This window comes from Natrix helvetica (assembly GCF_964273705.1).
Source record: "Natrix helvetica genome assembly, chromosome: 6".
Taxonomy (NCBI): Eukaryota; Metazoa; Chordata; class Lepidosauria; order Squamata; family Natricidae; genus Natrix; species Natrix helvetica.
This window is the reverse complement of record NC_138553.1, coordinates 46,081,423-46,094,932: the sequence shown is the minus strand read 5'-3', so window position 1 is coordinate 46,094,932 and position 13,510 is coordinate 46,081,423. Positions and strand designations below refer to the sequence as shown.

Sequence of the window (13,510 nt, the reverse complement as noted above, 5' to 3'; positions counted from 1 at the left end):
AAAATATAACATATAGAAAGTGTTTGAAAATTTGTTTACGGGTAATCCACACTGGTTAGTTAGCAATTGTTTAAAATTATGATGGTTCCCCCAACCATCAACCCCCAACCATCAACCAACCATCGAATTTTGAAGTTTCAGCATTGCTCTGCCCTATGGTCACATGACTGCATTTTGGGCAGTCAGCAGCCATCCTGCATTGATGGCCACTTGCAGTGCCCTGTAATCATGTGCCCATCATTAACAACAGATTTGATGAAAATGAGTGTTTACTTCCAGTTTCCAGTAAAAACTGCCCCATGGTGAATTGTGGGTTCACTTAAGATTGTGATGTTTGCTTAACATTGTGAAAAAGGGTCAGTTCACGTCATGGTCACTCATCTTGTGACTGTCACAACTTACAAGTATAATTCCCAGGCTCAATTTTAACTCAAGAACTATCTATATTAGAAATAATTTTGAGACAAATATTTTTTTTCTTTCCAATTGCTATATTTTAACAGTTGTTTTAATGCCTTTATTTTTCTAGCTATTTCAAGCTCAGCAGTTTTAAAAATGGAAATTCAAAGATATACCGTATTTTTTGGAGTATAAGACACACCTTTTTCCCTCAAAAAAGAGGCTGAAAATCTGGGTGTGTCTTATACATCGAATACAGACTTTTTTTGCCTCCCGAAGCCCCACCCCTTTACAAAAATGGCTGTGCATACACTTATGGAGGCTTTCAGAGAGTTCCTGGGGGCTGGGGAAGGCAGAAATGAGCAAAAAACAGGCCGCTTTTTGCTCCCCAGCCCCCAGCAGCACACTATAAGCCTCCACAAGGCTATGCATGCAATTTTTTTGAGAAAAAATTGGGCCCGTTTTTGCGAAAAACGGCCCGTGTTTTGCTCATTTTAGGCCCCCCCACCCCCTCAAGGCTGCAAGCCCCCCCAAGGCTATTCATGCCTTTAAAAAAAGTTTTGGGGAGGTTTGCAGAGAGCAAAAACTTTTTTTCCCTTTTGGAAAGCTCTTTAACTGATTTATGAGAATTACATTGATCAAGTGCTGTGCCAGCAGAAAGAAAGTCTTAGGTGCTGCAGATTGTCAGCAATTTCCTTCTCCAGCACATGGAAAAATACACCTGGAAACATCTACCTACCTACCTACCCCCCCCTCTCCCCCTGCCCATCTACTGTATTTCTCTCTCTCCCCCCCTCTACCTACCAACCTACCTACTCTCTCTCTCCCTACTTATCTACTGTATTTCTCTCTTTCTATTTCTCTCTCTCTATCCCTCTACCTACCTACTGTATTTCTCTCTCTATATATTTTTTCTTTCTTTCTTTCTTTCTTTCTTTCTTTCTTTCTTTCTTTCTTTCTCTCTCTCTCTCTCTCTCTCTCTCTCACACACACACACACTCTCTCTCTCTCTCTCACACACACTCTCTCCCCCCCTTTATCTACCTACCTACCTAACTACTGTCTCTCCCTACCTACTGTATTTCTCTCTCTTTCTCTCCCTCTCTATCCCTCTTATCTACTTACCTATATATTTTTTAATTTGCCTCTTCAAAACCTTGGTGCATCTTATACTCCGGTGCATCTTATACTCTGAAAAATACAGTAGACTTCAAGCTGTTTTGAAATTTCATTAAATCTAGGCTTTTTTTCTAGAAAAGGATGTAAACAGAACTGATAGAACAAATAAATTTTATGAGGGTCAAGATAATCCTGGATTGATACTGCTTCATGACATTTTGATGACCTATTGTATGTATGACTTTGATCTGGGTAAGTAAAGCTTTATCTTTTATTGATCCTTTGAATTATTATTTCTTTAAATTATTCAAAGACAGTCTCATGTATTCAATTTTAAAATTTTAATTAAGAGGAGTGAGAAAAAGAGTAAATTATATTAGGTAACATGTTAAAATGCAGAATATATTTATAGCATATTTATATTGTACCCTGTCATGAAGGAGGTCCAGTACTATTAGGCATACTTACTTTTAATACTTTATAAAGTACTTATTAAAATGTATTATAAGTTTTTAAATTGTATTTTTTTCTATATCTTGGTGTGTGTGTGTGTGTGTGTGTGTGTGTGTGTGTATAGATGGATATCTTTTGTAAATATTTGTTCTTAATTCCAGAATTTGTCACCTCAGAAGAGAAATGTTCAACAATTCATTTTTTTCTTTTCTTTTAAGGATATGTTCAAGGAATGAGTGACTTACTTTCACCTATTTTATATGTAATGGAGAATGAAGTGGATGCTTTCTGGTGCTTCACATTGTACATGGGTCAAATGGTAAATATTGTCATCTTCTATATTATTATTCTATTAAGTTAAGACTGAAAAATATTATTTCCTTATGTCACCTGCTCTGATTCTTCATATTATATTTCTTACTTAGTGTATTCAGACATAAAGTATTAAAATTGCTACATGAAGTCAGAAGCAGATTAAATATTCTGAAATGTATCTATATAGTCAAAGTGCAAAAAAGTCTTTTTAAAAGGAATCGATACATATAATTTATGACTCTTCAAATAGTTACTTGAATCTGGTTGTACATTACATTGTAGTTGATCATTGTTATATTTGTATTTAAGTCTAAGAACTATTGCCTAATTTTTTGTTCTCTTCCTTCCTGAGCTGTTTTCCTATGTGCCATTTAAATTATAAGCTAGTAGATGGCAACTCTTGGATTTTGCCAAACATTTGTAAGCTGTTCTGGGTCTCTGTGGCTGAATAATAGAGTAAAATACTTAGAATATCTGAAATCAGACATAGTGATGCATTTAATGCTTGTTCACATGGATTTTGACCTAAAATGCAGTGTTAGTATAACCGTAGCTTTATTAATGCTAAACCATAAAAAGAAGGAAGGGTACAATACTATTTTGAGAATTCCATTATAACTGTTCTTTCTGCTGAAAAGAATGAAACCCTTACAAGGTTCGTTCATTCATAAATGTAAATGAACTTTCATCTATGTATAGGTATAGCTATATACCTCTCTGTGCATGTGTATATGTGTGTGTGTGCGTATGCGTGTGTGCGAGAGGGAGGGAGGGGGGAGAGAGAGAATGTACATACATCATTTACATTTTTATTTAAAGCCAGCAATTCAGCATACACAATGGAATTCTGTGTTCATTATAATGCAGATAATTATTATCTGGCTCTCCATATATGTGAATCCACTGACGTTATACACATGTACACAAAATGTATGACAACTGTATTCTGAAAATAATTGGGATAAATAACATTAACAGATTTCAGATGTTAGTATTATTACATGATAATAATTGATAATCTGAAATCTGTTAATGTTATTTATCCCAATTATTTTCAGAATACAGTTGTCATACATTTTGTGTACATGTGTATAACGTCAGTGGATTCACATATATGGAGAGCCATGTGCAAATACATCTGGACAGGTTCTATGACAACTCACCACAGCCAACTTGCTTCAGCCAACAATTACTAGTTTAAATAATTAAATTGAAGTGTTGAATTGTCTTGCAATGAGTTGTCCCACAGCAAGTTGGCTGTGGTGAGTTGACTGTGGCTAGTTGTCCCATTCTGCCTGGCACATATAATGCAATCTGTTTAGAAACAGATGGGGGTAGCTACACTTATCATAGTTTCATTTATGTGTCTATTGAATTAAATTATCATATAAACTGTGAGATTAACTTCATCCTGGACATCCTTCTGATGTTTTCTCTCAAAACATGGTTGTGTCAGCAGACCTGTGAATCTCAAGGAAATAGCAATTTGATGAGATTGTTCAATTGTTTTTAACTTCAGTTATCTCCACTATCATGTTACTAATAACATTGTTGATGCTTTTTAATTAGTTTTTAGCATTAGGATTTTATTATTGTTTTTATGTAAGGAGAGTTGCTTTATTATGAAATGTGGCTGTATAAATGTAATAGATAAACAACAAGACCAGAAATAGACTTAAACTTAAATACGTTTAAGATTCTGAGTACTCACATAAAATATTCTATCTGTTTGTCATCAAGCATCAAAATTTTGAAGAGCAAATGCAAGGCATGAAGACACAGTTAATTCAACTGAGCACTTTACTTCGCTTATTAGATAGTGGATTCTGCAATTATTTGGGTATGTATACTTTTTTTTTTTAAAAAAAAGAGTTATTCTAGATACTTCTTTACACCATTTTCTTGCATCAATTATTTTCTTAGTTTTCAAGAGTCTTTGGTTTTAGATAGCAACCTTCCTTATGCATAATTTTGACCCAAGGTTTTTTAACCATGGCTTGTAGAGTGGTAATTTATATTTACCAACAATGAAATAAAGTGGTTTGTAGAGCAAGCTATCCTGGTTCACACATCTCTAACTCTAAAAAGCAGTCTTTATGCCCTAGAGTTAAATGTGATTCAGATGACTGTTTCAGCCTATTTATTTTATTCTATTTGTATTTATAGTTAAAATAACTTTAGGTATAACTTTGGATATTACTGTTTTGTCCTGAACTATAAATGAAACAGTTATGGCAGTATTATATAAATTACCATATTTTTTGTTCCATAAGATGCACTCTCCCCCCCAAGTGGATGCAAACGGTACTGGTCCTTTGGTGAATAGCAGCTGGGCATGGTGGTGGGGTCCTTTTACGGTACAGAACCCAGCCTCTTCTGTCTCTTTTCTACAGTGCAGGAGTCAATAGGCAGAGCTGGCACATGAGAGGACACCTATCTGTGGTCCCTTCAGGCTCCACCTGATATTTTTTTGTCTTGTTTTCCTCCTCTAAATCTAGGTACGTCTAATGGTCCAGTGCGTCTTATGGTCCATTGCGTCTTATGGAGCGAAAAATACAGTACTATGTTTGTTCATAGCTTAATTATTTCACCCAAGACTTTCTTTCTAGTTGTCTTTTATTGTGAAGTTAAAATAACCTTCTAAGAGGACTTATGGATGTATTTCCTCCCATTTCTTTAGAATCTCAAGATTCAGGCTATCTTTATTTTTGTTTCCGATGGCTTCTAATAAGATTTAAAAGAGAATTTAGTTTTCAAGATATTCTTCGCTTATGGGAGGTAAGATGTTTTTTATGGCAACATTTAACTTTTGATGCTCAACGAGAATGTTCAAGTTTTTAAAAACATACTGAATATTTCTTAACCCTATCCTTTCCTACATATACTCACACAGCAAAAATAAATGAACTGAAAAAGCCAAAATCTTTGATATGGAAGACATAAAAACATGCCGCCAGGGTATTTTTTTTTGTTTTTGTATTCCTTGTGCCAGTGGGTAACAATCCTGTTAGAAGGGTTTGCCTTTATTTTTTCTCAAAATGGTGACCTAGACCATTTTTATATGAAAAATAATTTTATCATTAAAAATGAATAAACTAAAACATACTTAGTATAGAAAAATTAGATAGAGAATACTCAAGATACAGATACTGTTAATTTTTGAAAAGAAAAAAATAAATTTTATGCATACATTGAGATCAATGCAATTTTCAAAGCTAACATTATATAATCCTGCAGAATCAAATTTTTAGGTTTTTTAATCACACAAAATGGAAATCATACCATTGTTGAAGGACAGAATCTGGAAAGAATCATGTTTTCTGGAACAACCTAAGTCACACACACACATATATATAGGTGGCTATAGCCATTTATCCTTGGAACTGATACCTGGTGTTCAAGCTATCACACATCAAATCTAGGTCATGCCCATGTTCTTTCATTGCCTTCTTTTATATCATACTGCTGAGTACTAAATGTAGAATTTTAGATGAGATCTAATGTAGAAATACGCCTTTTGAAAACTGTAGTTCCGTTAACATACTCTTAAAATATTACTGTCCAGAGTCCCTCTATGAGAAAGATGGATAGATAAGAAGTTTGATAAATAAATAAAGTTATCTTTTTCAGCTTATCAATAGTTCACATCTGAAATTTTTAGTATCTATCAAAATGAACAAGGTAAAGGTAGTTTTCCCTGTCTAGTCATGTCCGACTCTAGGGCACAGTGCTCATCTCTGGTACTTGACTGAGGGAGACAGCATTGCCTGAAGACATTTTCTGTGGTCATGTGACCAGCATGGATATATGTCAAAGATGCACACAATGCTGTTACCTTCCCACTGAAGTGGTAGTTATTAATCTGCTCACATTTTTGCATGCTTTTGAACTGGTAGGTGGGCAGGAGTAGGGGTAGGAATGGGAGCTCACCCCATTGTGTGGCACTCAGGCCTCGAACCTGTTTTTTAACACTCCATTATTCGCAGCATAAGGAGAACCTGCCTACCTTACTGGTTGTAAACCAACAATATTACTGTTTATTAGATTTTTTAATTCAACATATTTATTCATTTATTACAAGTGGCATGCTGGCCTAGTCGTGAAGACACTCACCTCCCACTTGGAAGGTTGAGAGCTCAATCCTAGGTAGTGCAGATGTCTCTCTCTTAGGGCTCAAAGAAAAAAAAATATCTGTTGCAAATTCCATATGGCATCAGGAAGGGCATCCTGCTAGTAAGCACTCAGAATTCTTGTTTGTTTTTTCTTCTATTAAAAAATTATAGATTCATTCTTAGTCATGCTGAAATAGTTTTGTTTCCTAACTGTCTACAGTATGTTACTTACCCCATTATGCCAATTTTTGTTTTTGTTCCCTGACTTTCTATAACACATATTCCCATGTAATAATTTTTAAGTCTCATTAGAGATATCTAATGTTAGTTGTAGATGGCTGATGCTGGCAGCATATTGATTGCTCTGCCTTTTTTCTTGTCAGGACCTTCAGAAAAAGCTGTAATAAGAAGTGAACTATACAGACAAAATACAATACTCTGCTCATAAATTATATAGATAAGGGTTTCATTAGAACTACCAACACTAAAATAGTTACAGCCTTTAATGAAATCAATAATTAAAAGTTAGCCAACTATTTTTCTCCTGATGTGATTATCTCTCCAGAAAAAATAATAATTTAGTGACTGGATATTATAGATCTAATCAGTCTTAACTGACATGTAAACTGAATGATGATTCAACTGAAATATCAAATACAAGCGCACACAGCTTAAAGAAAATGTAAGAGATGAACTAATGTAGTGAGTTTTATTTAAAATGAATTGCATTTAATTTTATTTAAAAGATTTGTATGCTTGCCCTTCTTAATAATCTTTTATTAAAATGGCCAGAGTCTTGTCTTTTATTTATCAGCAACTTGAATGTTTTACCAGGTGATGTGGACAGATTTGCCTTGTCAGAATTTCCACCTTCTTATATGCTGTGCTATTCTGGAATCTGAAAAACAACAAATAATGGAGAAACATTATGGCTTTAATGAAATACTTAAGGTACCTGTTAAATTGAATTAAATTGAGACTATTTTTCTATCCTTTCTGTTTTGTATTTGCAAAATGAATAGCATTTCATTTTAGAATAAGTAGTGAGAGAGGGTTAATAAATGTTAGTAGTCAGCCATAGTTTTTCTGTGATGAAAGATGGTCAATGCTGAATTATTTATAAAGATATTTTATAAATCAGATTATTCTTATACAGAATGATAATTATTTGATTTATAAAGCACGTAAGAGAGCTTCTTTCTTGTTCTGAAGTAACTACAAAGCTTCTTATGTGCATTGCTCCAGGATAGAGGCATCAAGGTGAAATAGGAAATTCTTTGTTGAATGAAGTTAAGCTATGGAATAATAAAGTTACCCATGGTTATAATACAAGCAAAACACTCGTCTATTCCAGTGTAATAGTTCACAGAAAAATTGCAATCCATATGTTGTCCAATCTCATTATGCAGCTTTTTGGCTGTGGCCTAGCAAAAAGAACTGGCCAGATTAAAACAACTGTATCAAGAATTCTAAATACAATCAGGGTGTGTAATTTTTGTACCATACGTTATCCAAAATATATTTCTAAATTTAGAATAATTGTATATTTCCAGTGAAAGGAAAGATTGGATAAATAATAATGTCACATTGTTACCATATTCTCAATGTATCTAAAATTCTCCTTCAATTTTAAAATAGATTTAAAGCTAGGGGTATTTTTCAGATACAACTATAAAGAACTAAATTTTAATTCTAGTGGTGAAAATGTATTAAACAAGATAGCAATAACTTTTAATAAAAGATGCTAAAGAAGGTATCAACATTCTGAAACTTAGATGTAAATTAAAAATAACTCTCTTCAGCTTTTTTGAGGCTGACCTTTTTTGCTTTTTTTATATCAGCATATCAATGAATTGTCTATGAAAATGGATGTGGATGATGTACTTTGCAAAGCAGAAGCTGTTTCTATGCAGATGATGAATTGCAAGGTAAATAGTGAAATGCATTTTATAAACATTCTATGAAGAAATCATCGGTTGTTCTAACTGATCCTTCAAAAGGTAGACAACAGTATTTGGAAATATAGAACGAATACACAGAATGATAGCCTATCTTGCTGCTGCTTTTTCTATGGCAACTTTCTCTGTCTTTAAATATACATACATACATACATACATACATACATACATACATACATACATACACACACACACACACACACACACACACACACATATATAATTTTTACATTGTAACATTTTATTATGCACTGTCCAGAGTCCCTCTAAGGGAGAGATGAGCGGTTTAAAAATGTGAAAAATAAAATTAAACAAACAAACAAATAAATAAATCTTACTTTCAGATTTTGCATTTCCTCTTTAAGGAAAACATAATAAGTTGTAGATTTTCTTGAGTCTGAACCCTTTTCCCTCCTTTTTTTGTTAACTTGAAGGTTGTGTGCACACATGAGATGAGATTAAAGAAAAGCAGTAAGCCATATTAGTGTGCAGCATTTCCCCGTCCTAGGAAAGTAATAAGTTCTTTTGCAGTATTGTGACTCCTGGCTATTGTATTTTGTTGCTTTTTTAGGGCTACTTGCTACTCACTTTTTCCTATCAAACAATAAGTTGTATAATTTGATACTTCATATGCCTACATTTATAAGTCATATTAATTTAATTTAATTCTGCATTAGGAAGTCTGGTATTTTTGGCTGGGATATTGTTTCAAAGCAGGATATAATTAGAGAGGAATAACATTCCAGCAATCAAAAGAACTTTTTTTTCTTTTCTTCAAAGGAATTACCTCAAGCAATTTGTGAAATTTTGGGATTAGAAAATAGTGCTATGACAACACCAGATTCAGATGCTGGGGAAGATGAAGCTGTTGATGGGATGAGTTGCCTTGCATCAGCATATCCAAACGTCTCTTTGCCTGTTGCTGCTGCCAACAAAAGAAATGAAAGAATTCCACAAGTGATACACACAGACTCCACAAACTAATGATTGTGTATTTGGTTGTATTGTTCAACAGGCAGTTTATTACAGCTGTTTTGTTTCAGGCACTTGGGTTGATATTTTGAGTTTGTGTTGATTAAGCTTTAATGAATTGGGGAAAAAATCATGTACTGTAATACTTCTGCATCAAAGCTTTACATGACATTATTTTTATAGTTTCTTCTACCAAAATAGCCTTCCGTTTTTCCAGTAACATTCCTTAACACATTTGTATAAAAGTGCATTTTTTGTTTTCAGTGAAATGAGAATCAGGCAGCATGAATGGCATGAAATAAGGGATCTATTCCTTGTACTTTGAAAATACCTGGGTATGGATAGTTTTGGATATCATTAAAGTGTTACAACTCTTCTATACTATTTCCTAAGTTAAAGTTGGCAACTTCCACAACACAGCTTTGTAAATGAAAGGATTGTGTTCTTTTTCTAATGTTTACAAAAATACTAAGTATTTGTGCGGACTGAATGTAGATTTGGAATGAAAATTTCCATTTGTGAAGTCCCTGATCCTGAATTTTGCATAATCTAGGATGGCATTTTTGCATTTCACACCTTTCTTATGCATACATACTTATGCATTCAGATGTATGAATATTAAAGGATAACTCTATTTTTGACTAAAACAACTTTGGTTGGTAATTCAGATAATTTTGTCCAGGTTTTAATATACAGTTCAAGCCTAACTATTTTTGAAAATCATTTTTCTAAAGAAGGATAAATGTCTAAATATATTTAGGTTCTCAACTTAATATTCTTAGCAAGATTTTCTTGCTCATTTAACTAATAATGTTTATCTTTGCTGAATAGTAGTATTACTGTTTAATAATAACCAATCTAAATTGCCTTTATATTAGACTAAACTTTTTGAAAACAGATAAAAATAAAGTTGAAATTTTAATTTCCTTCCTTTGGTTCTGCCTAAGCTCCCTTTGGCGACACAACAAAATCTGGAGTTTCCTAGGGTAGACCGTTACATGCATATGAGAAAAATATAAGATTATTCTATGCGATTATTTGATGTTTTATAGTAATGTGAAATATAATTTCATGTATTTGTTTCTATTGGAAGAGTATTGTACATATTATGAAATAAAATGCAAAGTTTACTTAAAAGATTTTTAATTAAGACATATTTAGTGGAAAACCGAAAAAAGAGTTCCTAAATTTCCAGTGTTTCATGAGAGGCATTCAGTTCTTTTATGGCCTAATACTTTGGTTATAAAATAAACAGGCTAGTGATGGTGTTGTATGCGTAAATAAGGAGTTGAATTTTGGTTTTCTGCAGATAAGCTTGAAAACACAAATGTGATCCTCATGACATTTGTCAGGCTCTAGAAATCCCTTTTTCATAATGACATCCTAATCCATGTTCTGCCAATAGAAAATCAGGCTTGTTTTTTCCAATATGATTAAAGTAGCTGTAAGAAAAAGGGAAGGAAATATTAAGTCTTTCCCAATTATCAAATGCAATCTGTCTCCAAAAGATTCGATTTCTTCTATATACATTCTGAAAAAGAACTTACTGAGAGTGAAGAAATATGCCTGTGGTTTTAGTTGCTGAAAAGATAAAGCAAATTGTTGCATTAATGTGAGAGAACTGATGAAATGGCAAGTTATTAACACAGATATCAGAAGGTGAGATCTCTGTAGTCCTTGGCTTTAATTTGTTTGGGATTCTTATCTTTTATCAGTTAATAACAAAATACCCCATTTGGCAAATGGCAAGAAACCTAACATCTCTAGGCTTTCATTTCCTGCTTACAGGAAATAATTTTTGGATTATCTTGCCCTTTTTGTTCTCTCATAGAACGTTGGCTTTTACATTATCATGTTAATACAACTGCAGGATATATTTTTTTCTACTGCTGTCTGTTGGCATGATTCCAAAATGAACACAAAGCTGACATGTAATCTCTTTCTCTCTCTCACACACACACACACACACCACACACACACAAAATTTCCTTAATACTTGCAACATTCAATGTGGAAAGAAATATGGAAAGCATAATTAGGATATTTATGCACATAGTAGGAATTCTGATTTTTTCCATTACATTTACCTTACATGACAACCTCATTATCAAAACCATGTTCCATATGTCTTCATAAAAATAGTCAAATAGATTTGGTATTGGAAATAACTGAATAATTGTAACACAATAGCCCCAGTGATAATACTTATTTAAAAATATCTGACATGCATAAAGCCTGTCTACCTTAAGTCAGCCAGGTGGAATAAGAGGAGGCTCTTAAGGAAGGTAGTCCCACCATTTCCAATAGATGCAACCACAGAAATCCTCATGCAACCAAATTAGCTCTTCAATAGATATGGGAGTGGGACTTTATAAGAAACGAAGTAATGAGCTTTATTGTACCTGTCTATAATGAATTGTTAAGAGTTCTAGAAACCTACATCTAAATCATGTGCCAAAGTTCTTGGGAATTTAGCCTCACCTGTATTTGGTTAAAGAACACATCTATGAGTCTAAGCAGATAATACAGTCTAATTGGATAATACAACTATAATATTTAAATATTTGCACAATCTCTATACTTTAGAATTTATGCACTAAGTATTTATTTTTATATATGATACTTCACCAATAAGTAATAGAAGGATTCCTTTGGTCTAATGTCAGTTGCTAATCTCAATCTTTCACACAGTTGCCTCATTTATATATACAAAATAGGTAAAGGAGGAATTGTAAATCAATAAAACATCTTTATAATACTTTTAATCCTGTAATCATACTCATTGGATTATAGTGTGAAGGCTTCTGACAATATTAAAACACTCCTGGGAAAAGTATCAGATTCTCTTCATTCTTTTTAAAAATGTAATGTTTATTCAGTGACATGAGAAGTGCATTTCTTGTTAACTGAAACATCAAGCTGCCCATCTTGCTTTGAGTATCAATCTTCGGTAATAGAATGCCTTGCAAATGTTTAAACGGCTCTTTGTAAAGAAAGTGCTAAACTTTCTGAAGTCCACTGATAAAAGTATAGTACTTTTAAAAAATAGTAACAAGTCAGAGGAATAAAACAGAAGAGGAGTCTAGAAAGAAGTGTGCTTCATGTGACAATCCTCATCAGTCTTTCATCAGTCCTTCACGAGGCATATAAAAACCCTTGCTGGGGGAGGTGAGAGGCGCTTGAAGTGTTTCTTGTTCAGCATCAGAGTGCTGAACTGCTGGACAGCTCCCTGCAGGCAGCATTGCAAACCTGTTTCCTCCTGCTCTGAACAGGGAAAACACAGTAGGGCTCCCACCATGCAGCCAGCAATGATGATGTTCTCCAGCAAATACTGGGCACGACGGGGCCTTTCACTGGACTCAGCTGTGCCTCAAGAGTACCCATTATCTAGGAATGCAACTGTAAGTATCAAGCGTTTAAAGATACCAAACCATTATCTTGTCAGATTGTTTTAGAAATGTTCAAGCATTTCCAGATGACTGTTCTTTGGGGCCTTTTAACTGAACAGATGTATTTGTTTGCTTGTTCAGAAAAAGCTTAGGAATCACTCCTTACTCTCTGCAACACAACTGTCTCATTACAAATTATCAAAACATTTTTTATAAAATAGATTTTTTGAGACAAAACTTTAATTCAATTGATTGTAGCCTTCACTTTTGTGATGGATGTTCCTAATGGTGGAAGTTAATCCAGTCTTTGTTGAAGATTTACTTTCTCTTCCTTGAATTTTTTTTAAGTGCACATTTTTTAGCCACTTACAGCAGCTTATATGTATAAGCACATTTGGTTTAGTAAGATTTTCTTCCAGGGAAAGTGGTTGAATTTACATGTAAGATTTTTTAAAAAGATTGAATGCATTGCTGAAATCATAAAACACAGGGATGGCAGTCATTGTGGCTGTCATTTAAAACCAAACCAGAAGGGTATAATATTTCAAACTATTTGAATACTATTACTACAACAAATAATATTAATAATTGATATAAATAATATTATGATCTGGCCTTCTATTAAAAAGATAATAACACTTTTATTGAAAATTCAATCATACCTCTTTGGGCTTAATTTTATACCTAAAAGTAGACATAAAGAAACAAAAAAATTATCTTACTGTTATACACAGCCTTTGTTATAACATTAAAATGCTTAACCTAAATAAATATTAAAATTCTACACATTTTA

At 33.4% G+C, this 13,510-nt stretch overlaps 2 protein-coding genes across 2 annotated transcripts in view; both read left to right on the top strand.

The window, feature by feature from the left end:
- TBC1D15 (TBC1 domain family member 15) overlaps positions 1-10,465 on the top strand; it is a 41,736-nt gene extending 31,271 nt beyond the window's left edge. Inside the window, exons 11-17 of the mRNA XM_081957329.1 lie at positions 1,654-1,770; positions 2,190-2,290; positions 4,027-4,126; positions 4,967-5,064; positions 7,233-7,349; positions 8,240-8,326; positions 9,137-10,465. Coding sequence (XP_081813455.1) covers positions 1,654-1,770; positions 2,190-2,290; positions 4,027-4,126; positions 4,967-5,064; positions 7,233-7,349; positions 8,240-8,326; positions 9,137-9,340 — 824 coding nt within the window. The 3' untranslated portion in view covers positions 9,341-10,465. The remainder of the gene's footprint in view (positions 1-1,653; positions 1,771-2,189; positions 2,291-4,026; positions 4,127-4,966; positions 5,065-7,232; positions 7,350-8,239; positions 8,327-9,136) is intronic.
- Positions 10,466-12,624: 2,159 nt separating this feature from the next.
- Positions 12,625-13,510, top strand: part of TPH2 (tryptophan hydroxylase 2) — a gene marked incomplete at its 5' end in the record, with an annotated part of 91,543 nt that continues 90,657 nt past the window's right edge. The window contains one exon of the mRNA XM_081958434.1: positions 12,625-12,729. Within this exon, the coding sequence (XP_081814560.1) occupies positions 12,625-12,729 (105 nt within the window). The remainder of the gene's footprint in view (positions 12,730-13,510) is intronic.